General features: G+C 38.9%; 1 protein-coding gene across 2 annotated transcripts in view; it reads right to left on the reverse strand.

Moving 5' to 3' along the window:
* The window catches only part of CLSTN2 (calsyntenin 2), a 298,945-nt gene that overhangs the window by 155,164 nt on the left and 117,196 nt on the right, over positions 1 to 26,585 (reverse strand). For both annotated transcript variants that reach the window (XM_085069686.1, XM_085069683.1), the window contains exon 2: positions 14,655 to 14,777. Coding sequence is in view for 1 of the 2 variants with exons in the window: in XM_085069683.1 (XP_084925809.1) it covers positions 14,655 to 14,777 (123 nt within the window). In the remaining variant the exon portion in view is untranslated. The remainder of the gene's footprint in view (positions 1 to 14,654; positions 14,778 to 26,585) is intronic.

The raw sequence follows: 26,585 nt of genomic DNA on the forward strand, positions 1-26,585 counted from the left end.
CTATCCCAGGATCTATGTAAAGGACCATTCGACCCTTCAGTAATCCCTCACAGCTGATTCAATAGGTCTGCAAGAAGGTGTTTGTAAAAGGTAAAAAACAGTTTCACTACCTCATCCCCTTTAAAATACTGGGAAACACCTACAGGACCTTCTTCTCCTGTTCCTCCTCAATTTTCATAACTTGGAATAAATATTTCTTCTCATTCTCATTCCCTTAGGTACTTTGCTACTGTAGCCTTGAGCTTACACCCAAAGCAACTCCTCAACATATGGGGTCATCTTTAGCAGCAGGGAAGGACATCTAGCCCTTCTTCCACTCTCTGGCCCAGGTATTTTTGGGGTCTCTGATGTGCAAACCAACTTTCTGTGCACGCTGTGTCTTTGGGAAGAGCTGGGGACGGTGTCCCTGTGTCACCCAGAGCAGCCTGAGCATTAGAGTGCTGAGTGAAGCACTTAACTGCTGGTTGGTAGTGAGCAATGACCCTCCAAAGCAGGGTAACTGCTTGAATTTACAGTGTCTGAGATTTCCATGCCGTGCAGTTGCCACTCATCCTGATGCAAACCCCAGCTCAGACTTTCTTGGATATTACTGCTGCCTTCAGCAGATGGCTGCACATTTAGAATTAGTAATTAGTCATGGTGTTAACAGAGAAGAAAACAACACAGAGTGGGGGAAAAAAATTGTTTCTCTTCTGCTATTATTTTTGCTCATTTTCAGCCACACTGAAGATCCTGATCTCCTATCAGTGATAAAGATTAGCTGTTTTTCTGCAAAGGTTGATTCATTTTGCTTTATAGGGAACTGGATTTTGTTTGATAGTCAATTTCTCCATTCTTCAAGGGCTAGAAATTAGGAAGATAAGGTCCATCAGGAAAGTTAGTCCCTATTTGCTGAGCACAGGAATAAGATTATGCATTAGAAATATACCATTTTTACAGAGGAGACTGGGAAAAAAGCCAAGGAACTGCTGTCAGCATTTCACTAGAAGAAATGAAAACTAGATCCAGGACTTGAGTCATCATTAACAGAGCAGTGGGTTCAAACAGCTCTTTAATATTTAATTCTGTATGTATAATTTTAAATCCATTACACTTTTGATATTTGCAGATCTAACAGTCATTTATTTGCTGCGATAACATGGCCATAATAATGAAATAAAAGATGCAGTGCTATTCAAAAAAACTGGAGAGGGAGGGAAGGTGGTTGGGAGTTTTGGCTCAGATGAAATTTTTGGCTGTTTCTGTTTCTCAGTAGCAGGTGGGATGGTCAGTTTTCCCCAAACAGCACTATTTTGTGTCACACACTTCACACAGACCAAAAATAAACACTGACATATTTGATCATTATTGGTTTTACTCATTAGGGCTCCAAACCACTGAAGATTTTTTATTTATCAGTGAAGCAATTGCTTCCCCTTGGAAACCAAGAGACACATTATTTAAATCAGCCACAGCACTGAGCGATTGCAGCTGTCCTCTCTCTCTCGCAATCAGATCTATTAACAAAAATAAGTTTAAAAGTACACATTTCCTGCCCTTGTCTCTGAAAAAAAGGATTCACTGACATCACAGAATGTAGCCTATTATTCTTGTCAATTGTATAGTAAATACGAAGCCATTAAATAAATTGATTTTCTGATAATCAAAAATACCCTTAAAAGAGCTTTTTTAAACAAAGCCATTTTCCTGATTAGAAAGCAGAGTAAACTAGAAAAAATTATTGGGCCAGACCCATGTGTGTCTCATTGGGCCAGACTCATACTGCCTTCGCTTTTTTGTAGAGCAATGATAACTCATTGGAGATGAAAACCTGACGTTATCATTTCAAACTGATCGTGTCCATTTTCTTAATAAACCAGAGTTAATCTATTAAGTGCACAAATGGCCTCTGGACTATTCCAATGCCAAGAATAAATGGAGTGTCTTAATGAAAAGCTTTTTATTTTTCCTTTCCGAAAAACATTCAGAAAAAGGAAGCAACAGAAAGCAGCAGCTGCCAATAGGTGCAACCCTGACATGAGTAATCCCTTCAGATGTGTGTCACTGCAAGTCAAAGGTTCTAATGGCAGCGAAGATATCATTATTGGATCAGAAATCCTAGGACAATTTCTATGCTGGGTGGCAAGAAAAAGAAAAGAGACAGGAACCAGACCATAAATAAATACACACACATGTTTGTGGCATAGCAGAAAAGCCAACTTCCACTTAACCTTAAAAGCTTACCAAATTAAATTAAAACTGTATTTCCATTGCCTATGGTTAAGACCACTTGAAACAGACAAAAATAGAAAAAGCCTTTGTGTATGACCTCTTGGACAGCTGTTGAAGTGCACAAAAATGAAGAGCTGAGAACTCATTTTTGAGTTCTCAGGAAGGGCTTAGACCCACCACATGCAGCACTGCACTTTGCAGTTTCTTGTCCTAACGGACTGATTATCTGGAATAATTTGATTGACAACAGCACATGAGAATTGTGTCTTTAAGTTCTATGTCAAGTGCAGACTGTGATAAACAAAATGGCAAGAAATCGAAAATTAAATGCTTTTCAAGTGAGACAATTGAAAAATTTGCAATAAGCCATGAGCGGCAAACAGCTCCCTTTTAGGACTTGGCTACCTTTTTGAATATCACAGTAAATAAAATGAAACACTGTGATGGTTTTAAACTGCCAACAATTGGCTCTTGATGTTTCAGGAGATGGATCTACAGAGCCACACATCCTTTGCACACACCCTGATGGGAAGGTGGTGTCTATGCCTGTACTCTGACCAGTCTGGACAGCTCTGAAACCAAAGCGAGCATGCTTTTGGGAAATGGGAGATGGCACCTTTTAAAGCCAAAAGGAAATGCAAGGCAGAAAAGGTTCAGATAACTGCTGGAATATGAAAGAGGAAGGATTGCATACATTACAGTCAGCAGGTTTGTACAAGGAATATGAACAGCAGCAATTCTATAAATAACAGCCATTGATTTCAACAGATTCCTACAGTTGTGTTCCTTGATGTTGATGGACACCAAATAATGAATGGTAATCAACCTGGGCACTTAAGTGACTGCCCAAAATCTGTGGCAGATGAAAGAATTCAATTTTGATTTCTGAAGTCCTCTGGGCTTTAATTCCTTTTAAAAACAATTGCAGATACACAGCCTGGCTCAAAGAAGAAATGATAACCATTTATAGTTCTTAAATAACAACATAAGCTGAGTGAGTGGGAAAGCTGGCTGACAGGTGAGATGGAAACAGAAGCTATCAGATCCCAGCCTTCCTTGGCCAATTCAAGTATTCATTGGCAGCTAAGGGAAGAAAGGGAAAACTCCTCTTTCACTCCTTTTCTAAGTTGTTTCCATTGTCATCAGCAAAGCAGCATGCAGTGGCTTAAGTGCAGAATACTGAAATATTAATTCCTGTGCCCTAGTTCTGTGCTCTGTGCACCCTCCTGAAGTGTGGTAAGTTACTTATTTTGGTTGCCTGATAAAAAATTGATTCATTCTGACCAGGGCAAAGCTCCTAAAAAGCCTGGTTTTACTCAAGTGTGAGCTAAAGAGCCACAACAATCAAAGCAACGTGGGGGCATTGAAAGAGCAGAAAACCACAGTGAAGTATCACAAACCCAATGGAGTTTTCAATAAGTCATTCATTCTTTACATGCATTCTTTACTAGCAGTTCATTCTTTACATGCAAAATTTTAAGTCTGAACATTTCACAAGATGAAGACAAACTCAAAATAAATATTATGACAGCAGCATTCACAAAACTACCTGAAATGCTCAGCATGTCTCCTTCTGTGTATTCAGCCTTCTGTTTCCTAGAGTTTACCTACTGACTTATCAATCTCAAAAATTAATTATAAGCCAACATTAATACAGCTTATTTCAACACCTTAAATTATTTCCCATTACTTTTAGGAAACACAATGACTCAGTTTTCTCTTTTTTTTTATTCAAAGCTGAACTTTCATTTTTTAAAAAATCTACGTTCACTTCTTTTCTGATGTTTGGATTTTTACATCTTTATCACAGGAGCAGAGTTAAAAACCTCACATTTTCATATTAAAAGTATCCCAGAATGAATTAATAAAAATTTGATGTTATTTATGTAGGATTTAGACTTGCAATCCAAAGTCAAATCAGCATCCTCTACAATTAAGAGTCAGTTTCAAGGCTGAGTGTAAGACCTAACTTCACCTTCAGTACAGCAATTTCAAAAACTCCTAGGAAATTGTATGCTGTTTTAAACAGTGTATTTATTTAAGCTAAATATCTGTACTTCAGTCTCTTCTTCTGGATCACAAACCAATTCATACAGAAATTGCACTGTAGGCAAAATATTACTGAAAATTCAGATTAAGTTAAATAACAATGCAATTTTAACCACTACCTTAGCTGCAGCATGGCAGTGCTGTCCTAGAAGCTGATTGCTGAAAACCCCAAAATGTACACAGCCTGTGGCTCCAGATGCTTCACCTACTTATCTAATGCTCCTTATTCAGTATGATTTCAAACCATAGCAAACATCTGTGTGGCGAGGCAGCTTCAGGTATGCCAAAAGAATTAACATCTTTTAGGATGGTCTATAGCTTTCTGACTTGTTAAGAGTTAATTCACAACCTTTAAACACATTTTCAGAGTTATTTAGGTGTTTTACTCTCAAAGTCCTCTTTGTGTTCTGAGCACCTCTCCTTTTTTTCATTTTTCATCTCTCAGGAAGTTAGGCCACCACTTCTACACCTGCTCAGTTACAGCAGCAGGGCAAACACACGTGGAAGGGTTCATCCCTGAGCAGTTCATTCCCTCTCTTCTGGGGAGATAACACAATATTGAAATGAAAACTTGACAATAAATCAGCACAAGGGGGTTATTTCTATACCTAATTCTACTCAACAAAGCCCACAGTCATTGGCAAGAAAAGTTCTCACCCAATTAATTTTTACCTAGATGTAAAGCCACACCAAGTAAACAAATTCCAGGGGGACTCTGGAGAAAGCTGTAATTTTCCTGCTGTGCTTTCACATGCAGCATATAAAAACACTTTTCAGTAAAGAGTAAGCAGAGCCTGCTACTGAAATGCTGCAGATGAAAGCACAGGACTGTTTTGTTCTCAGCCATCAGCTGCCGCTCAGCCCCACACCCAGCAGCCCTTGGCTCCTCCAGTGACACTGATCATCTGCCATATGTGGCACATCCTATAGCAGCACCCCAGAGAGGCTGGACCTGGATCAACACTGTTGTTTTGGGTAAAGGGCATTGAAAAGCTGACAGATGGCAACAGCTGGGGCAAACTCCATTCAAGGAAGGACTTTTTAATCCACAATTTTATACAAAATGTATGGGGCTTTTCATTGCACATGATTTCTCTTTCATTGCACATGATTTCCATTGCCTTTCATGCTGCTGTTCTAGCAGGCAGTTCCCAAAAATAAGGACAGCACTGAGGTAGCAGAAATGGGCAAACATCCATCCGAGCCAACAGAGCTGCAGAATTTTGCCCTTTGCTCTGTCCACAAATTTTTGTGACAGGCTGCAGAAGTGAAGCCCTGGGAGAAGAGGCCAGGCAGAAACACAGCTTCAGCTCCAGGGACGTTGCCAGTTAGGACGCAGAAGCTTTGCTGTCCTAAATAATGTATTCTAGTCCAAAAGCATCTAAAAGCTGATGCTAAATTACTGTCATCCTTTCAATTCTAGCATGCCTATTAATTACAGTGTTATATTGAATTTAATTTCTGCACTCTGGATTCCACATCAAATGCATTTCGCTGCTCCTGCCTTCATTCATGACTTTTTTCATTAGCACACCTGGAAGCTCTCCAAGGCAGGCATCAGGAAGGAGCAGTCTTGCCAGAAATATCCATTAAATCTGTCACATGCACTAACAAATCAATCCAGTACCAATGAGCCTTTCAGGAATTTTTTGAGCAGCTGGTTAAAAAGGGACCCACCTGACTTGAAAACTTTTCAGCAACAACAAAACACACTAGGCATGACATGCTGTGCTTATTATATCCACTGCTGCAGAATCACAGTTACTTAAATTTCTTTTTCATATGATGGGAATAAGTTAATTTTAAATGTTTGAATTAAATTTAAATCTAATTAATTAAATATTAAATCAGTGAGTTAAATTTAAATATATTTTTCTTATGGAGATGAATTTCTATAATAGGTTGGCAATTGCTGTCTTTTGTTAATCCAAACTATTTTTCTGTTGTTTTAAAATTGATACAAAGGGCAAGCAAATTATAGTACATTATGATTTTTAAAAATCAGGAAAAATCCAGAAATTTAAAAATTCAAATAGTTTACATTTTAAAGGCAATATAAATCTGTTCTGTAGTCTGTTTATATCACTATACTAATTGCACACCAACTACCTGGAGTTCCAGCCAATGAAGTAAGCAAAAAACAATTACTTTCAAGAACTAGTTCTTTTTCTCTCAATCTTTGCATCATTTTCTAAACCTCACAGAGGAGCCAATGCCGTAAGTGAGGCAAACTGAGCAGTGATGTCTTTCTCCAGAGCAGAGCATCCCTGGCATATCAAGGAGCTGGGAGCAGCCCCAGCCAAACTGAGCCAAACTGGGGGAGCAACTGACTTGAGCATCATTTGACATTCCAGTTCCATTCTTATTTTCCCTTCCCTTTCTGTTTCTCAAACTGTCTTTCTCTCAACCTACAAATTCTGCATTTTTCCCTGATTCTCTCCCTGATCCCACTGAGGTGGGGCATGAAGGAGAAGCTGTGTGGTGTTTAGCTGCCTGCTGGTTACACCACAGCAGGAGCAAGAGAATGTAAAAAGGCCAGGAGGAATATCATGTGCAGTAAAAAGTCTGTTATATCTGGTAATAAAATCTTTCTTTTAAAAAGCTCTTCAAAATCAAGAGTAAATTAATATACTGCAATTAACCTGCAACAAAGACAGATGTCCAACAGCATGACAAGTCTGAGTCCCCAGCAAGTCTCACAACCTCTCCTCCAAATATTTGCTCACAATTTGCTTAATTTTCTTCTTCACAAAATACAACCCTCAAGAAATTATTTTTTATTATTATTTATCATTATTTATTTTTATTCTCAGGCTCAACAGCCACACCAATCCCATTGGTACATCCCCTATAAACAGACCTGTATCATAAATGGTTGTGGAACAGAAAACAGCTGAGAGCAGCAAATCCTCCTTGTGCTGCTGCTGCACTCACAGGTGCTCAGTGCTCCACAGTCATTGAGATAAAAGCACTCGAGAGATTCTCTTTTTTATAATCTAAACACACAGGAAAAAAGGATGGTGGAGGAAACCACAGGCCAGGAGAACAAATTGGTTTGATCCATTTCACACAGCCAGAAACAGGAGGATTGAGCAGAAAATCGATGACCTAAACCACCTGTCCAGAGTTAAAATTCTTTACATTCTCCTTCCCTTTTTGCTTCATAAAAGTAGCATCACATGCATTTTTCAGGTGGTCCTAGCAAGCAAAGGGATCAACAGCACTTTCAGGCTATTGGGAGTGTTTGTTTTAGTCCAGAAGAATAAAATCTTTTCAGCTGTGAGTGGAAAGATGCAGTAGAAAGTGGGTTTTTAATCTATTCTTTCCACAAGTGAACTGTTGACCAATAAGCACAAGGAGTTCTAAAGAATAAATAATTACCTATTTAGGCTGTTCTTTTAAAATGTTTTTAATATTTAGAAACCATTACAAGCAAGTGACGTGTCCCTGCTGCTTCACACGAACTCAAGCAGTTCCATTCTGAGGAATACATTTTAAAGCTTTTTGATTTTATATTGAAAGCAAGCTGGAATCCTACACAGCCAATTTTGTTGCAGTGAACTTTTAAGTGGTGAATATTCCAAGTCCACTTGTTACATTACTAACACATCCTGGTATTAGAAATTATTTTTCTAAGTCTGTATAAATAATGCTTCATGCTTTTACAAGCAATCCTCTTTGATTTTCATCATCATTCACCTGAGAACATGACAACATAACAACACAACAGCACAGGAACAGACGTAGAAGGAAATATTTATGTAAAGGGAAGAGGTGTAATTGAATTAATGGGTGGAACAGAGATGGAATGAAATTTTGAAGGAAGATACTACACTAGAATTTGCATTATTTGACTCAGTTTATTCCTTCCTTTGAGTCTTCACACCACTCTTTCAGCCCTCCCTGAGCTTTGCTTAGGTTCTTGCAGCACTGGAAGTAAAGATGGGAGCAGATTTTGGATTCTCAGGTTCACACACACTGGAGAGCAAAAATGAGCAGGTCAAGTTTACAACTTCTTGAATATCAAATAATAAAGAGAATTAAACTCCACAACAAGAGGAAATGTCCCAGTGGTATCATTCTTGTTTGCTTTAACTGGCTCACTGTAACTCTTGGAGTTATGCTTGCTAGCATGGCTTTTAAAATAATTTAATTTATAATAACACATGCTAGAAAATGCTCATTTCTACCCGAAATTGTAAAAACTTAAGCAGTTATGATATCCCCTGCAATCTTAAAGACGAGGGTTAGCTACAGCAGTTTGACATTTTTCACCTGCTCACTCCTATTTTAATGTATGAGCCTGTTCAGACCTCAGGCAACCCTGCATGTATCACTCAAACCATAATAACAGAACTATTCCTCATCCTCTTTACCCCCAAACAGACGTGTTTCCTATGCTGTCCTTCCTGTAATGTTCAGAATCTGAAGTCCTTGAGGAAACATCTCTGATTTTAGAGAAAACTAAGAAGTGTAGAAGCCATGGTTAAGTATATAGCAAAAATTACATCTCAAAATCAAGTTACAGTCTTAATTCGCACTAAAATATTTCATGGCAGGAAAAAAGAAGTTAAAATAGTACCTCAACAAAATAAATTACCTTCTGCAGCGTTTAAAATATTTTGTTGAAAGGAAAAAGGTAATGGATATAGTTCATTGAAATAAATTACTTCATACTTCAAGTGCAGATTCAGGCTGATTGTTCCTAGTGTACTTTTTAATAAAAGCAATGGCTCTCATATAGCGAGGCTTCATTAGTTTCAAGGGAGTTTGACACAAAATCTACATCCATACTCAGAGCATAACAGCAGCTACATTTTTGTGCCTACAGGCTTAGGACTCCCAGTGCTCCCCCTTGGGTTTAAGTCCTGTGCTCTGAATAGACCAGAAGTTTAACAGCTCTCCCTATTTTCCTGGCAACTTCCGTTATAACCTGTTTTAACTAAACAATTTTTTATTTGGATGGTTATTTAGTACACTTCAGGGTTATAAAATGCCACATTCTCTCCCTGTCCCATTGTGCAGTTTTGCATGTCCACAGCAATATCCTGCCCTATTTTTCTAAAGATCAAATCACATATAAAGAAAACTACTCAAAAACAGTTCCCACTTATTTCAAATCAATATTTTCCATAGGTAGCTTTAAAAGTCCAAGTGGATATCATCAGACTGGAATAAGTTGGATATTTATCCTTGCTTTTTTCTAGCTTGAAGTAATTTATCATATTTAGGTGTAATAAAGTTTATCTCAACATTCCCATTCATTATTGGTTTTATCTTTTGGAAGGAACTCACATTCACTCTCCTGCATTTAAGTCTTATTTTCTTCCTCCTGCAATGACAGCAGCTGCTAAAAGCTCGACTAGAACAGCCTGAATCCTTGAACCTTCAGTCTTTTGGAGACATTGATGCCACCTACTAGTATTTCACAGCTATAAAAATGACTGAGAAAGGCAATCAAACTCAATTGGCAAAAACTTTGAGAACAAAAAATAACCAAAGCCTAAAGCCCTCAACCCCTCATCTCTGAGCTACAGGGACTAGCAGAGGTCACTGTCAGACTGATTGGTTTTTTGGTGCATTCTACATCTGAAACCTGAGCATGTTTATCACTCTTAGCTTTACTGGATGAGAAGCAGCACCCCTTCAGTCTAAAACAGCATGTCCAGAATTAATTGTGCTATTACCAATCTTTTTTTTTTACCTTAGATTAGGATCACTGTGAAGAGATTGGGTTTTTGCCTTTGAAGGCTAAAGTCTTAACTAATTAAGCTACAGTAATAAATTAAATCTTCAAATATAGAAATTAAAAATCATTAAAAATTGTTAAAAACAACTGCAACACTCCATGGCTTCGCCTGCAGTTTATATTTCTTGATCATGCATCATTTCCACAGAGAAATATTTAACACCAATGAATTCTGGGCATCATGAACTGACTCATGTTCTAAGTCTGGCTGACAGTGAGTAGAAAGGATAATATTCAGAATGACAATTTTAAAATAACTTCTGTACTTTTAATGTTGTACCAAAAGGAGAGTTGCTGTTATTAATGCCACTGCTTATCAATACAAACAAACAAACAAGGAGGCTGGACAGCTTCACAGTTGGAAGCAGAGAAATGGGATTTTGTGTTCAGCCCCTGGGTGTCAGTGGACTGACAGCTACTGGATTTGCTGTGGTGCAGCTGAGAGTACACATTCCTCTGAACTGCTAAAATACCAAAGAAGATTTGGGAGAGTTTGTGGTTGCAGCTTGTAGTTTAGTGAATATTCAGACATCCTTCTTGGCTGGTTTTATTGTCTCCTTATTCTTTACAGGGCTTTTAGCACAGCCAAAATCCAGCCAGAGACTGGGACTCCATCTGCCAAGGAAGTGTGATGTGGAACTGCTTCTGAGACACAGATCCCTTGTCTGGGGAGAGCCAGACCTCTGACCTTGCTGGGAAAGGCTCTCTGTAAATTTATCAAGAGCATAAAAGCAGCCTGAGGTGTAATGGGCCAACTCACTGTGGTACAATTATCCAGCTCAGCCTCACTGAGACACTCACTGCAGGTTAGCAGCCCAATGATGGGACACAGGGACAAGTTTGGCTCTTCTCTCCCAAGGTGACACAGGGCAGCCATCACCTCATGGCTCTGAATGTCACCTGCTGTCTCTCTGCTCCAGGTGACACCACACACAGCAGGAGCCACCTGCACCCCGGGCTGTTTGAGATGTCACAGGGCTTTTAGGGAGCAACATAGAAGGCTGCTACTGCAAAAAAAAAAAAGAGTGGGAATAATCTTCTCTGCCTAGCCAGTGTGGACAGGACTAAAACTAATGGGCTAAAATCACTGCACAGAACGCTCAGAGCAAGCACCATGACAAACCAGGAGTATGGTGCAGTGTGCAATAGAGTGCCCAAGGAAGCTGTTGCATCTCTGTCACTACAGAACTGTGAGATTAGGACAGAAAATTATTTATCAGGAATGACGAGAGACCTGCCTTGGGCAGGAGGATGGACTGGAGACATCCTGAAGTTCCTTTCAGATCTAGTTTTGCACAGCATTGCTGATGAAACGTAGTTGCTGTTATTGGAATGCAGACAGATGTCTTTTCCAAGCCTTCCACAATCTCCCAGCATTTGGTGAGGGACAGAATCCTGGCAAATGGATTCAGCAGATCCACCTTGTTTCTAGCCAAACCACCCCTAAGGCTCCAAGTCAAATCCCTGCAGTGGTTACCAGCATCCCCACCAGAATGAGAGCTGCCTGTGCCAGTCGGTGAAATTGAACTGAAGTTACATTCCTCCTTGTGGGTGCCTTTTATTACATTTTTTAAAGAGAGATTGCTCCCATGTATCTCCCTAGAGGAACTAAGTTCACCCTACACCTACACAATGCTCTCAGTTTATCTGTGTTTCTTACAGGGGTTTATTTGTTTCAGGGTATTTTTTGGCCAAGGGGAGGAGAGGAGGGTCAGGGAATGTGTCTGATCCCCTGCAAAAGGCTCCAGGCTGCCATGGTAAGTTTAGTTAGAGCAGATGTATCTCAACACCAGCCTGTGAAAATCCTTTTCAGGCCTGGACTTGAAAAACTGAAATATGGAAAACTGCTGATATTACTTCTCACACTTACAAGCTTGTAATGGTATTTTCAAGCTTTCCTTCAAAACTAGGAGACAAAAAAATGCAATTGCTTAAAAAAGAGAAAGTGAGGTATGTTTACAGCACAATAATTTTAAGAACCAGGACTTTACTCATACTTCAATTACTCACAATAAATTCATAAGATAAAGAGACACCCAAAGCAATTCACTGCAATCTTGTGAAAGTCTTCATGCTCCAGTTATGAAATATGCTGATCACATTTGGCAGTCAGCATTTTCACATTAGCCCTGTTAGTCCTTCCTGGAAACACAGACCTGTTGGGAGTGTAACTGCACATAAAACTCCTTTTTCTCCTGTCATCACCCTTGATGTTAAACATTAGACAGAGGTGAAAAAACCCTGCAGATTGCAGTAATTTTCCCCTGTGACCATTAAGGTTTGCTGTGCACCATAATGTGTGTACCCCTGGAAGGGACTGACAGACTTACCTTAGTAGCCATGGTGATGAAAAAAGGCATTAGGAAAAATGTTCAAGTTTCCATAAGTGAAAACAAAAATACCATTTGCAGTTCAGAGTAGGCCTGTAGCCACAAGTAGCATTTCAACTAAAAAAATAACGTGACAGTGGGTACAGAGAACAACCAAAGTGCTAATGGCAGGTAAGAATCCCTGAACAGCGAATGCCTCTTAATTGCTTAAAGTAAACCTTCAGTCTTACTGCAGTTTGTTCCAGGAGATGTAAGCAGATGTTCCAGCATGGATCAGAAACTGCCCTGATGTATTCTTCAATCTGGGCCCATTAAAAAAACAACCAACCAGCCAAACATGGAAATCTTTCCAAATACTATGATTTTTTTCTTCTACAAAGTTGAAAAAAATACTGAAAATATTAACTGTCATTTATATGATAAAGGAACTGTTGGAGCTCTGATTCTGTGTTACAATTGAAGACTGATATATTATACTGTTCAATAACTTTTCCCCATTTAAACAAAATATGGCCATGAAGGATATTCCACATTCCCACATTATTAAACGTACAGCTACTGAATATGTTAATGTTGTAGTTGTATCTATTTCAGTTTTCTCCTACTAAATACATGATGCAAATTGAATTTTCCATAAACACCTTTAATAAATTAATGATATTATGAAACCAAATAAAAGTGCATGATATTAAAGCAAAAATTGCAACAGAAATAATAAGTTCCTCTAACAATTCATAAAGGTAATAGTTTTTTAAGAAAGTGCACAGAGGTTTTTCCAAAAACAGGGAATCCAGGTCCTTCAAGGGAATGAAGGATTCAATCAGTACTATGATATTATGCCTAGACTGCAGATCATGAGGCCAAATATTATCAGGAAATGAACTACTAATATCAGGAAATACACAGAAAGTATTTTCCCTTGTAAGAAGTAGATACTTCTTGCAATATAAATAATTCAAATCAATAAATGGAGAAGCTAAATTAAAACAACTATCTACTGTAACCTTTATCAGAAAAGCCAGTCTGTCTAAGTTCAGTATTTCAAAGGATGATTTTCTACATGAAAAGTAAATTACTATTTAATGAAAAAGGTGTTGATTCTCCCAATGTAAAAGCTGCAGAAAATAATTAGGCTAACAGATTCTCAGTCAGCAGAGTTTGCAAAGTGTCAGTGACAGCAGCATGTGATTAACGTCCCTGAAAGGATCCTAAGGGAATGCAAGCAAAAGAACCAAATATACATGGAGCACCTACAGTGACAGAAGAATAAAAAAATGAAAAAAAATGAAAAGGGCATTTTTTGACTAGGAATTGAACTTCATGCAACCAAGAATCACTGGGTGGGCACCATGAGTGCCAAAGAAATTTTGATATTAAAATGGGGTTTAGATACAAAACCCTTTGTGAACCCCTGTTTGGCAGGATAGGAGTTGAAGCCAGAATAAGCTTTTGGGGAAAGTGGCTAATAATTCTTTCCTGATGCTGTAAAACACTGTTCAGGACAAGCACTTGGACTTGTGCTTCCTGAACTTGACTTCTCCATGAGAACAAGGATACCTTTACCAGTTTCCTTCCTTATAAAAAGTGAACATCCTTAGGCAATATTATCTGTTTAACAGCTGCATCTTTTTAGGATCTTCAGAACAGCTATGAAGCTTTACTATTCTCCCTTTTCTTCCAGAAGTATTTTTAATGGAACAGGGAATTTAAGAGAAAACTTGCTTGATGTGCAGAAGTCCCATATTCTGCTTAAGGGACTCATAACAGGACAGAAAAAGCATCAGGAAAAATGGACTTAATACAGATGAAAACTCCTATATGACATACATCTATCATACAGCAACCTGAGCAAAAAGTTTCAAAACCTCCATTAAATTTTCTGTCCAAGTCTTGACAGTTATGAAGTACTCACACAGTAACACATGATTTGAGCAACTTTAAATATTTGTCACACAGTTTGTCCACAGCCAGGGAGCAAAATATTAAGAGAGAAAGCAGAAGCTGTTATTGCTGAACAAAATTAACTATGTATTATTACCTTAGGCAATTACAATGATTCATTTCTATAAAAGCAAATTCCAATTTAATTGTATAATTACTGTGTTTTCATTAAAAATGTGTTGATAGTGGGTGCCTGCTATAGTATTCTGTTTATAATGTCTTCTGCTTCACAACAAATAGTCAAGTCCTGAGCACTCAGACACATCCTTTACACACATCCTTCAAATCACACTGGAAATTCCTTCCTTTCACATGCTCAGAAATTCAAAATGCACTGCATAGGCTCAAATGCTGCTGCTCATGTACATTCCTACCTGCAAAGGGAACAGGTGCATCTTTATCCAAAGCCACCAGGGGAGGATCCAAAATCACAGTGTCATTGTTTTCAGTTATGATTCCATGGTACGACGTCTCAATCCAGGGTTTGTGTTTGTTCACTAGAAAAGGAAAAAAAAGCAGTCTAATTAATTTGGTTTGTGTTTCACATCCATTCAGCTCGTTTTATCTATAAAGAGAAATTATTTAACATACTTCCAATATTCGTGGTATTACTCAAAAGCCACTAACAAAATCCCAATAATAAGCACTCAAATATAAAAGGAAAATGACATGCACATTGTACTGCACTGATGAGAAAGCCAACACTTACAGACATCCCTTCAATTAAGACTCCAAAATAAAAAGGCAATTTGCAAAATATTCTCAACTGTCAGCATAATTAGGTTCAGACACTTTTGAAGGAATTACTTTCAGTTGCAAAGCTCTGTTGCAAGAGAAAGGACATCCAGAGAAACCCAACTTGACAAGACACGAAGGGAAGCAGAAGGGTGGGGGAGAACACTTGACTCTTGGTCAACTTCTCACTTTATATTTTCAGAACAATATCTAAAATTACTTTTGTGATCTGTACATTGTAGGCAAAATTTCAACTTCTACCTTTTAATCACTTTTATCAAAGTCTCCACCTCTTTTCAATTTAACCAGCTTTAGTTATGCTTAAATGGGATCTGAAGTTCATTCTGGAAAATTCTGTCCTTCAAATGCAGCTTTGAACATTTGGATATCTGGTCTTGAAGCACATGGGAAGAGCCCACAATAAGACACTTTAAGGAGAGGATATATCACTTATCCTCAGATTGTCTTACTCCTGAACCCTTTCCATCTCCATCCCTCTCACTATCCATCTCCTACTCACTGGAAAGTATGAAACCACAAACTAAAGGAAGGGGGACATGTAAGAGGCTTAGCCTTGCTGTGCTTACAAACTGTGCTTTCCTCCTGCAGGCACAACCTGCATGTTATGTCTCTGGAACTCCTACATCAGTAACACAGTGGTGATAGCTCAACAAATGTCAGTGTGAGGAATGCACTCCCCAGGCAGGAGGGAGCACTGCCCCAAGGAATAGCCACCATGTCTGCAGCAAACCCAGATGCAAGGTCATTTCTGCACCTATTATTTAGCTGTGTGTACTGAATGCTGAGGAAAACACCTGGTGAGTTTACAGAAATCACCTCAAAGATGGGGAGTTGACACTTAAAGTGAAACCAAATTGAACCAGATGAGATTATTTAAAAAATATAATCAGAAAACCAAACACAACCCACAGATATAACCCTGAACTCTTTCCTGCCTTGTCTTCTGTAAAACCCCCAGACATCAATGAGATTCAAGTTTCTCCCTTTGTGAAGAAAGCAGCAGAAACCACCAAGACAATGGAGAGGGCTCTGGCCACAGGTAAACCTGGGCAATTAACAAATTATTTTTTCCACTGGCTATTTGGAAAAAGCAAACAAATATATTTACGGCAAATTGAGGTTCATTCTTTTCCTTTCTTGCTTCTTTGTTTGACCATTAGGAAATTGTGGACTCAGGAAGACCGATCCTTTTAAAGCTGAATTATTTCATATTCTAGCAGTAATCTGGGAGCTTTGAGTTCATTTCTATGTTGCAATATATCTTCTTGCAGAAGAAAGCATACTTATCTTCACAGTAGTTGGTTTTGCCCATTTTTGCAATAACTAAGCAACAGGAAGATTAAAGTGGGGATGTGTCAGTGAAAGGTGAAATGGAAAACAGGGATCTCAAATCTCTTTATCTTGTAATGACTGTACAGCCAGAGGAGAGATTGGTGAGTTTATGTAATAGATGAAGGCCAAAAGTCTTGTCGATGTTGAAAAATGAGAAGTGATGGATGCAATTTCAGAGCTTTTTATGGCATTTGGGATTCTGGTTTGCAGGGCAGTTGAAGTATTCTGAATTTGTTATTGGAGTACGTGAATTGCCTGAACATGCAGACCACAAATGTGCTCCACTGGCACTGGGATGGAACTCAAAGGCTCTGAATGACACACCTGCTCTGAGACAAAGGTGATCTCTTGACTGAAGGCAGAGACAATTTAACAATAATGAAATAGTAAATAGGGACTCACATGAAAAGGAAATCCTTATGCAACCAAAATTTAAAGTACCAAATGCTTTTCATTCCTCCCAATTCTGTTAATTGTCTGAGCTCTTAAAAACCAACCAACTAAACAAACCCAAACAAGCAGACAAACAAAAACCCCCAAAACTTTCCTCCTAGAGACTCTCACAGAATAATTCTGATGGCATTTTTACTTAGGAAATAGCCTCAGATACAGGGACTGCAATTCTACCAGCCTCAGATTTCTTCAATTGGTGTCCAATGAGCAATAACAGCAGTCAAATGAGTGACAGCAACATCATTCCTTAAATTATATTGGGGGGGAAGAAAAGAAAGTACATTACGAACAAATGCTACAGACCTAGACCTTGGAGACTGGGATTAGGAAGAAGAAAAGAATATAGCAAAATCAAAATAAAATAAAATGTCAAATGATTTGCAAGCTCTTATCCTGGAGGATATCTCGGAGATACATCTGCAAATGTAAAAAACATGACTATACAAGCTTCACGTAACCCATGGTATGGAAATTTTACAAATAATGGAAAATATCCACACTTTGGGAGTGCAAAGCAATTCTTTTGCATCAGATGGTCTATCACTTTGAAGTATTTTCTCATCATTGAAATTATTGATCCTTTTACACCTCTTCAGATCCTTGCTTTAAAAGAAGAAATCTCTAATGCTGAATGAGTAGCTGGTGTTCTGGTTGGGGGGTGTTTATATTCTCTCTGTTAAAGGCTGGTGAAATATTATCCTAGAATTCAAGCAGAAACCACTCTGTAAGCTTTCATGAGGTACTAGATTCTAAAAGAAAAACCTTCAAATATCATTATAAATGAACTCTCTAAGTGTCTTACTCCAAGACAAAAGGACAACTACAAAATATTAGACTGGTTCAAAGCAGTATTTATCCACTGCTTAACACACCTCTCAGATCTCTGATATTTTCCTATCCCTATGCAGTGTCTCCAAAAGAAACAGGATTTTAAATATTAATTCAAAAGTGTTTTGACTTGTCTCATTTCAACTACTGATTCTACTTCAAAATGCTGGAGTGAGATTTTAGGTTTCCAAAAACACAGTAATGCCACACTGCATTTATTCAAACACCACAACAAAAAAGTTTTACCATACTGTCTATTTCAGGCTACATGAAACTGTAGGTTTAAATAGAAAAGAAACACAAAATTCATATTATTTTAAAAGTTCTATAATTCTGATTACATACAGTGCTCGTTAGAATATTTTAAAGATTAACATGCACCTTTCTGGAATTCCTATAAAGTTTTAAATGTGATGGGAACTTTTCATTTTACCTTTAAAATGGAAAAGGCAGGAATAGTTAAAAAAAGTATTTCAATGCCTCTTAAGAATGCGTTCAAATTAACAGCATTCTGTAAAATAAAGTGATGGGCAAACTACTTTGGTTTGCATTTGCCAGAGATGATGGAAGAAATCTAGACACAGATGTGTATGTGAAGTTTCGGGAACTAAAAAAAGCAGAGCACTGCATAGCAAGCTAAGCTCAAAAGAGCAAACAAGCTGAAAAATCAGCAGATAATAACCACAGGAAAAAATAATTTCCCTCTTAAAGTATATTAGGTTGTAGAACACTTATATTAACTCTAAAACTAGAGGAGGGAAAAAATGGTTTTGTCTTTTTTACAAAAGAGCTTCTCTGGAAGCATTTCTTGTCTCCCTTTTCCTTGCCTTTGTCTAGTTGGGTGGGAGCTGAACTCAGTGCAAGGCTTTCATGAATTCAAACATGTTTAGTTAAGACATAAAGATGAAATATACCCTTGCTGTGGGTTTTTTGTCCTTTTTAAACTTGCCTCCCTTCCTGTAATTTATTAGTCATTCATATAAACCCATAATATAAATAATTTATAACATCTAGGCTAAGGCAATTAATCTTCTTCCTTTATTACAGTTCGAGGTCAATCCATTAAAATTTGTCTGCACCATTTACACTGCATTTTGCCAGCCTGTCCCACCAAAGGTTGTGATTGCAAGGCTCTGGATGCAATGAAAGCACTGTGCTAGACAAGTGCCACTCCGTGTTCCTCTGCTGACACGCTTGGCACGCACAGCAACCCAGCAGAAAACAGCGACAGAGAACCAACCAACCCCTTCAGAAGAGCCTGCAGGAACCTCCTGCCCCCAGCACTGCTGCCTCAAAGGCAGTTTAAGGACAAGCCCCAAAATGAAACCACAGAAATACAGAGCGAGGCCCAGATGCTGTTCAGAACCCCAAAAATCCGCTGCCCTCCTGCACTGTATTTAAGACATGCACGGCACTTTCTGAGGGCAATCACAGGCTGTGCATTAAATCTCCCAAGTCTCAATGCCTGAGAGCAACAGAGCTGCAATTTGTCAGAGCAGAAGCATTGTTATAACAGGACTGCAATAAGGACAAAATCTATGAGGACATCATCTCATGTGGAGAGACAACATCTTTTCTCTGAGCCAAGATAGACGCTTGTTTGGGCGGGGGAGAGGGGAGTGGGTGGGAAGCAGCACGTGCTCAAGGGACACAGTACAATGGTATTTGCAAAATTCAGATGGTTTCTGACTCAAATCATTTAGAAAATGTCACTGATCCAAAAATAACACATTATAGAAGAATTGTGAAAGAAAAAAAAAAAAGTGACTATTAGAAGGTTTAACTCCTGACACTAGGGCAGATTCAGTATTATCAGTTGATTTACCTGCTGATTTCTAAACTTCAGGCACCTAAAACCTGAGCAAATTAGGAGCAATTTAGGAGCAAATTATAATGGTGAAGAATTGCTTTATGAATGCAAATGTTTTCTTTCTGTCTGTTTTCCCCCAAAATAGCACAATGGATTTGTTTTCCATTTAATTGTGCTGATAATGGGTTCCCTCATCTCTAGTTTAAAGAGATTGGTGATTTCAGACAAATTGGCAGGAAATTTAGGCTTTCTTACCACTTATTTTAGCTCTAAGTCTTTTCATCTGCTAACTTCAATGATCTTCAGCTGAGCCTGTTGCAATCCTGTGTAAGTGCAAAGGCCTTGCCCTCAGCACCAGCCAAATTGAGGATGCTCAGGAAGCCTTTTAGACACAGGCAGAAAATCCCATTAACTTCTGCAGAACACAAGAGGCTGAACTTCCTGCCTTGTGCACTCTGCCTGACCTTGCACAGCAGAGAGATGCTCCTAGAGCCCTGTCAGGGGCTAATGCTCAGCAAACATCCAAAGGGTGCAGCTGCCACAGGAGAGCTGCCAGGCACAGCCCTGGGGCTGGAACAGCTCCAGAGCCCAACAGCGCTGATCTGGCAGGCACTCCTCCCTGGGGGCAACTCTTTCCTGGGTAAATGCCACAGGGAGACCTGTGGGACCAGCAGCGGCCAGAGCTCTGCCTCATTTTTCAGATGTTTCAAAGGGAATGGCTACTGAAAATACAATTTGAATTCCTGGGACCTGTTCTCTGGAGAGTTTAACAGCCCTGAGCTCTGGACCAAGGTGGGGAAATTACAGAGAAGAGGGTGAGATCAGAAGATGATTTTGACTCACAAGGGTGGCTTGTGCCATGTTCATTCTTTGATGACCAAGCAAGCAGTTTTGGAAACTCTTATCCTGAACAGAAATTTGCTGGAGTCTCCAGTAACTCCAGTTTCTGGTAACTGCAATATTTCCAAGGTTGTTTTTACTAAGCTCACGTGGCTCATACACCTGAGCATGTATTGTGCACATGAGACTTCAGAACAGAGTAGACCTTAATTCCTCCAAAGAATTTCTTGAGATAGAACCCTGGATTTCCAGAATGAGCCGGGAATAGAAACCAAAGATAGCAGCAAAACCCAAAATCTCATAAAGTAGCAGCTAAGAACAAAAATGTTCAGAAGACAGGCAGATTTGGGGGCTTAGGTCACTAAAGAAATGAGGATTGGAGCTTGAGAAAGAATTTCTCTGGAAGGCAGAGAAAACAAGGACATGGATAAATGCATTTTTGAGGAAAAATAAGCTAAACAAGAAGTGGAAACTGAAAATGGCTGGGAAGTGGGAGAAGTAAATGTATGTTTGCATTTTACATGATTAAATCTTTCTCAGCATTAGGGAAAAAACCCCATTGAGTAGCTCTATCAGCAGAAACAGTATTTCCCTACCTACAAAGAACCCTGAAAATTTTCCAGAAACTTTCACAAATAAAACACATTTCATATGCTTGGTCAAAGACAAATTATAAAGAAGAAATTTATTCTGTCCCACACAATTCTTTCTCCCTGTGATGCCATTGCCTGAATTACTGAAATTCAGTAGTTATGTTCTGCCTTTATTTTTAGATAGACAACTTTAAACCATAATGCTTTGTGTGCTTTTACATAAAATAATAATGTGAAACTCCCGCCCCAATTAAGGCAACGTGAGTTTTGACACTAAGCTGAGTTAAAGCAAAATTGATATGATTTATGATGTGTGATGAAGAGATGTGAACTCTTTGGAGAACATTTTAACTGAGCAATACATTATGTGCAGTGCATCTCAGCACCAGTAAATTACTCACTGGAGCTCCTGGGGATACCTTGGCTTTGGGGTGATTGTGTTGCACAGCAAAGCCTGTTCTGCACCAAGCACACTGCACTGAAAGGTTTTATGCCATAAATACATTTTCTGGCCCCCAACAGAAGGTCTTTCAGTAATGACAGTTCCCATCAACAAAATTTGTTCTTATATTTTAAAAAAGTGAACATTTGAAAGGGAAGACTTCTTTTCTTAGTAGCTAATTATTATAAGCTAATTTGACCAGAAGCATTAAGTGACTTGTTTAATTGACTTGATAGTATCAGTAATTACTCACCTATTGTCTATTCCTAAAGTAAAATAACGTATTCTGTACTTATTCTGACATATTGAGATGTTTATGCAGCTATAAATATACTTAATTCTCTTGTAAATCTGCTTGATTGTTTGCTTGTTTGTTTGGGGGTCTTTTGTGAGTGGGAGAGAGAAACTTCTCAACACTGACGAAATTAATATTAAACATTTAACAAGAACTTCTTAAATGCTTTGCTCAACCCAAACCTGGGCTGTTCAGGAAAAATAACAACAAATTTCATAAAATTCCACTAACGATACTGGTATATAAAAATTTCAGCAGCATTTTTTGGTTTTGCCCCTTATTTCCCAAAAGCACATTTTGAATTTTCGTATGCATTCAAGAATTCACCTTTGCTGTGTGTCTCACTGCCATCTTTTAGGTAAAGAGCCACAGAGTTGTGGTCTCTGAAGTGGCTTTAAGCTCACAAGTTATTTTTATTGACACAAAAGACTTTTCAACTCCTTCCTCAAGATGTCCTTATAAATTTATCTATCGATAGTAGTTGTAACAACCAGACTGCAGGGAATGCAGAGCTGAACTCTGAGCTGCCACAGTTTGCAGGCCTCAGGATTAAGACCAGGAAACTGCACGTGCAGCATATCTAAGGAATAAAATTGCAATTAGAGGATGAGTCTGTCCCACAGCTATCCATGGGAACTTGAAAAACATTAATTACTGATTACATCATCAGACATGAGGTTATACAGTTAAAAATCTTGAGGAAAGTATCTAATGGTAGAAAAATGTTTTTATTTGTGTCACAGAAATGGCACAAAAATGTCACAAATGGGGCAAATGACAAAAATGTCACAAACAAGTTGTGTTTCCTATGCCTTTCATTGTACTCAAAAAGCATTTAATTTATCTTGCTTACCCATGCTGATCTTTAATTCAACATGAATTTCTCGTGAACAGCTTCATTCTCATTTAAAAATACACAAAAGCTTGAGATGCCCAATTCTTAACCCTTCTGTCATTTAATTTAACTTTCTTCAATATTTAATAACTCCATGCTCACTGGACGAAGCTGCCCCAGTTTGACACACTTTATCTCTTTTGTTTGGACTGAAAGTTGTTCAGAACATGGATTTATTTTTCCATTAGAAGCATTAAGAGCATGCATTTTAAATTAACCTGACTCTAGTCCTTAGTCCTTAAATAAACAAGAATGGAGTGTCCTCTGCAGGTTCTGTCAGATCTGAACTGGGCTTGCAGCACAGTTGTTTCCCTGACTGGATACCAATGCCTTGCAAATACTCCAGATATTTCAGGTAATGCTGAGGAACACACAGATCTCTGCTAAACAGTTTTATCAAGACTGTGTTTTTATGGGAAGAAAAAAAAAATAAAATTCAATGGCTGTGCAGAAAAGCAAGAGCAATCCCCTAACAGCAGCACAGACAGAGCTCACTGAGGAGCTCCAGACCTGCAGGATGCCCTGTTTAACTACAGAACAAATTTGTATTTATAATCCCCTCTTATTGCCTGAAATACCAAAACCAGGGGATTCCAATTGCTGCTATTTCTTCCTATGAATGTCTCAATTATGACATCTCTAAAGTGAACATTGCAGCCACTACAGAACTTTAGACATTTTAACGCTGGCTGAGCAGCTTTCCAAAGGTTTTTCAGCACCTTATCGTTCAGATTAGCAGGTTTTGCTTTGTAAATAGTACCTGGAGTTGAAGTTTTAAAAAAGGATATTAAAGTAACTTGGGTTTTATGCAATTATGTCTCAAGAGTTTCAGCAATACTCTGTAGCTGAGAACAGTATTTTGAAAAATTCCAAGTTAAAGCCCCTATTAGATTAGGAGGCTAAAATAAATGAAAAAAAAATCTTTTAGAATTGTAGCCTTTATGAAATTTCATGCCATATTATTTTGATAGCACAGACTCAAGTGCTATCACCCATTTAATCTTACTGAAATCCTATGCTCCTACAGATAAGCCTACACATTTGGAAATCTTGGGAAATGAGATAAATCCTAATGCCATGGATTTTAAAGGAGTAAGTAGCTTCTTTTTTTTTAAAAAAAAAGAACAAGAAAGTATTGATGTTCATCTTTGAACTACTTGGGAAGGATAGGGCTGAAGGATGTTCTAGGAGAGAGAAGCTGATCATGTGAAGGACAGGTATTGCTTCAAATTCCCTGTCCTTTACTTCACCCAGAGAGCTGGGGAGCCAGGATATCTTGAAAGAATGCAGTGATCTTTTTTCTTTTTGATGGCCACCACTCTTTCCAAATTAACCCTGTTGGTTTTGAAATAGTGATTGCATTATGGAAGAGATTCCCTGATGAGAACTAAGAAACTCAACTTCCTAAAGAGGGAATAATAGGAAAAGTGCATAAACTGGGAGAGACTGATAAATTCTAGGGAGGTTTATGTGGGCAAAGGCTCATGAAGCTGAAAGGTTAAGGGAGAGACGTGAAAATGCACAGAAATAGAGAGCTGGGAGCATAAGAACCATTTAGAGTATCAATGCTGTGGTTGTCTTGGACCATGTGAGGATTCCAGGCAAACCACAGGTGTAGTGCACATGTCACATTCACTGTTCCACTGTGCACAGGTAGGATGGCACAGCTCTGCTCCAGACAGCTCACAGCTCCATCACAGCCTGGCCAACAGCCATGGACTGAACCCACAGATTAAACCATCAGGTATAAAAATAACCACCAGTAGTGCAGTGTAAAAATAACCACCAGCGAAACACAAAATGAAGTCCATTTGCCAGTATTTACTCATTTTGTGTTCAGATGTCTCTTAAATCCAAATGCACCTCAAAATAAATATATTAACTGACTTTCCATCTTCATACCAAACTTTTAGAACATGCCTTCAAATACTGACATTTATTATGTGGTCCCATACATCAATAAAATAATGACTATATAGGTTTTGCTGCCATCAGTGCACAAGGCAGAGGCCAGCTGATGGTGTTGTCCTCAGTCCCAGCAGAAAGCAGGAATGCAGTAAATCACACACAGGGAGGATAAAGATAGCACTGCAGTTCTATCCATGTTGGTCATTTCTTACAGATTCTGTATTGTCTCCTGAAGCACAACAGTTTTTTGGGACAGAGTCCAATTTCTTTTCACTTTTATACAATGCCTCTTACTAGTTTGTGGTTCTGGCTGAAGTTTCTACACACTCCAAAACAAATAATGACCCGTCTACACCCCAAAAAAATTGATAGGAATGTGGGTGCTCTAGAAATTCTAAGAGTCAAGACCTCAGTGTTTCAGCTCGAGGCAAAGAACACATTTAATTACAAGGGCTATATAATCACCATATGGTGAACACGCTGACATCCTGCTTTTCATAACAACACTATATTGTTCAGACATAGTCTAGCTACACTTTAATTTTTTCTACTTCATTTGTTTTCTTTTAACGGCTTAGTCTAGACCTAGGAACTGCCTGAAATAAATATGTTTTTAAGCTTTGATGCTGTTTCTGATAATAAGCAGCTCTGACTTTATAACATAATGTTTAATTTAATTGTCTTTTATGCACCTCCTCATTATCAATGCAGTCTTTATTTTTTCCGAGGCAATCTCTTCTCTCAGTACATTTTCTACAGATTTAAACCTAAAATTATCACTGATCCTATTTGAATGGTTTATTCTTCCCTCAAAACTCCCTCACCTCTTTTTTTGCATTTCAACCTGGAAACAGGTTCTTATTTTTCTTTCTTCCCTCAACATCCTCAAGTGTCTCCTAATTGCTGAGTGTTTTGAAACATATCAATCTATTTACATAGAAATTATACTGCCAACAGCCAAGTTTTAAAATGCAATTCTTACATTAGCAAATACTCCTTCCTCATATCCACATTTATGCATTTAAATGACAAATGCTGAGTACAGGTGGTGTTCAGAGCAGAAGCGTGGCAGAATTTGCCTGCATCAGGAGCCAGAGTTCCCAGAGCTGCAGCCAGAGCTGCACCATGGCACTGCCCCAACAAATAACACATTCTTGTCCCCATATGGCTCCAACGACAGCCCCAAGGTGCTTTTGGTATTTCAGCCTCTTTAGGAATGAGAACAAACTATCAAATTCCACAACAACATAAGACAGCTTTCCAGCTCTCTGAAACCTTGACTGAATCTTGACTGCAAGAACCCCCCTGTACAAGTCTCCCTCTCATTTCAGCCTGATCACATAAACAGGGGAGGAAGGAGCTAGCCCAGTACAGCAAAGCAAACCTAGAGATCCCCTGAATGTGCTGGTTACCTTTTCCCTCCTTCTGTTATTAAACATAACCAAAGCCAGGGTTCTGGTGTCTGCACAGCCTTTCATCAGACACCAGCATAAATATTACTCCAAGGTGTCTTTGGGTGTTTTTCCTTCTTCAAAAATTTCTAGTTCCTGCCTGTGTTTCTGCCCTACTTGGGCAATGCCAAAATGCTTTTAGAGTTGGGGCACACTGTACAGGGGACCCAGAAAGGGAACAGAAAACTGTGGCAGGACTGACCAATCCTCCTGACCATATAAAACCTCCTGCTCCTCACAAAAACCACATCAAGTTGACAACTGGGTCACATGTGGGAGATAATAACCCAGCAGGTTGCTCTGCTCTGCTGTGGGATGGAATATTTCACTCACTTGCATGGCAACCAAGTGACATCTGCTGCAGTGATCCCTGCTTGGCAGCTCTTGCCAACAGGCAGAGAGATCCACCACCTCCTCCTTGCCAGCTCAGCCCTGCTGCCTGTCAGGTGACACTGCCAGCCGGGGAACAGCATCCTGTGAGCCCCATGGAGTCACACATGGCTCACGAGTGATGGGCAGCGCTGGGGCAAATGAGGGAAACCAAATGATGATGGAAAGGTGCTGGTTTGGATCTGGATGGAAAGCATTTGTCACGTTGTGTTCCACGCTAGCAAGCAGACAAACGAGTGAAATAATCAATGGTCAGCCAGACAGGAGCTCCTGCCCTTGGGCACCACGATCCCAAGGAATGCTCACTGCCTG

The sequence above is a fragment of the Lichenostomus cassidix genome, chromosome 9, assembly GCF_008360975.1.
Source record: "Lichenostomus cassidix isolate B80296 chromosome 9, HeHo_3.0, whole genome shotgun sequence".
NCBI lineage: Eukaryota > Metazoa > Chordata > Aves > Passeriformes > Meliphagidae > Lichenostomus > Lichenostomus cassidix.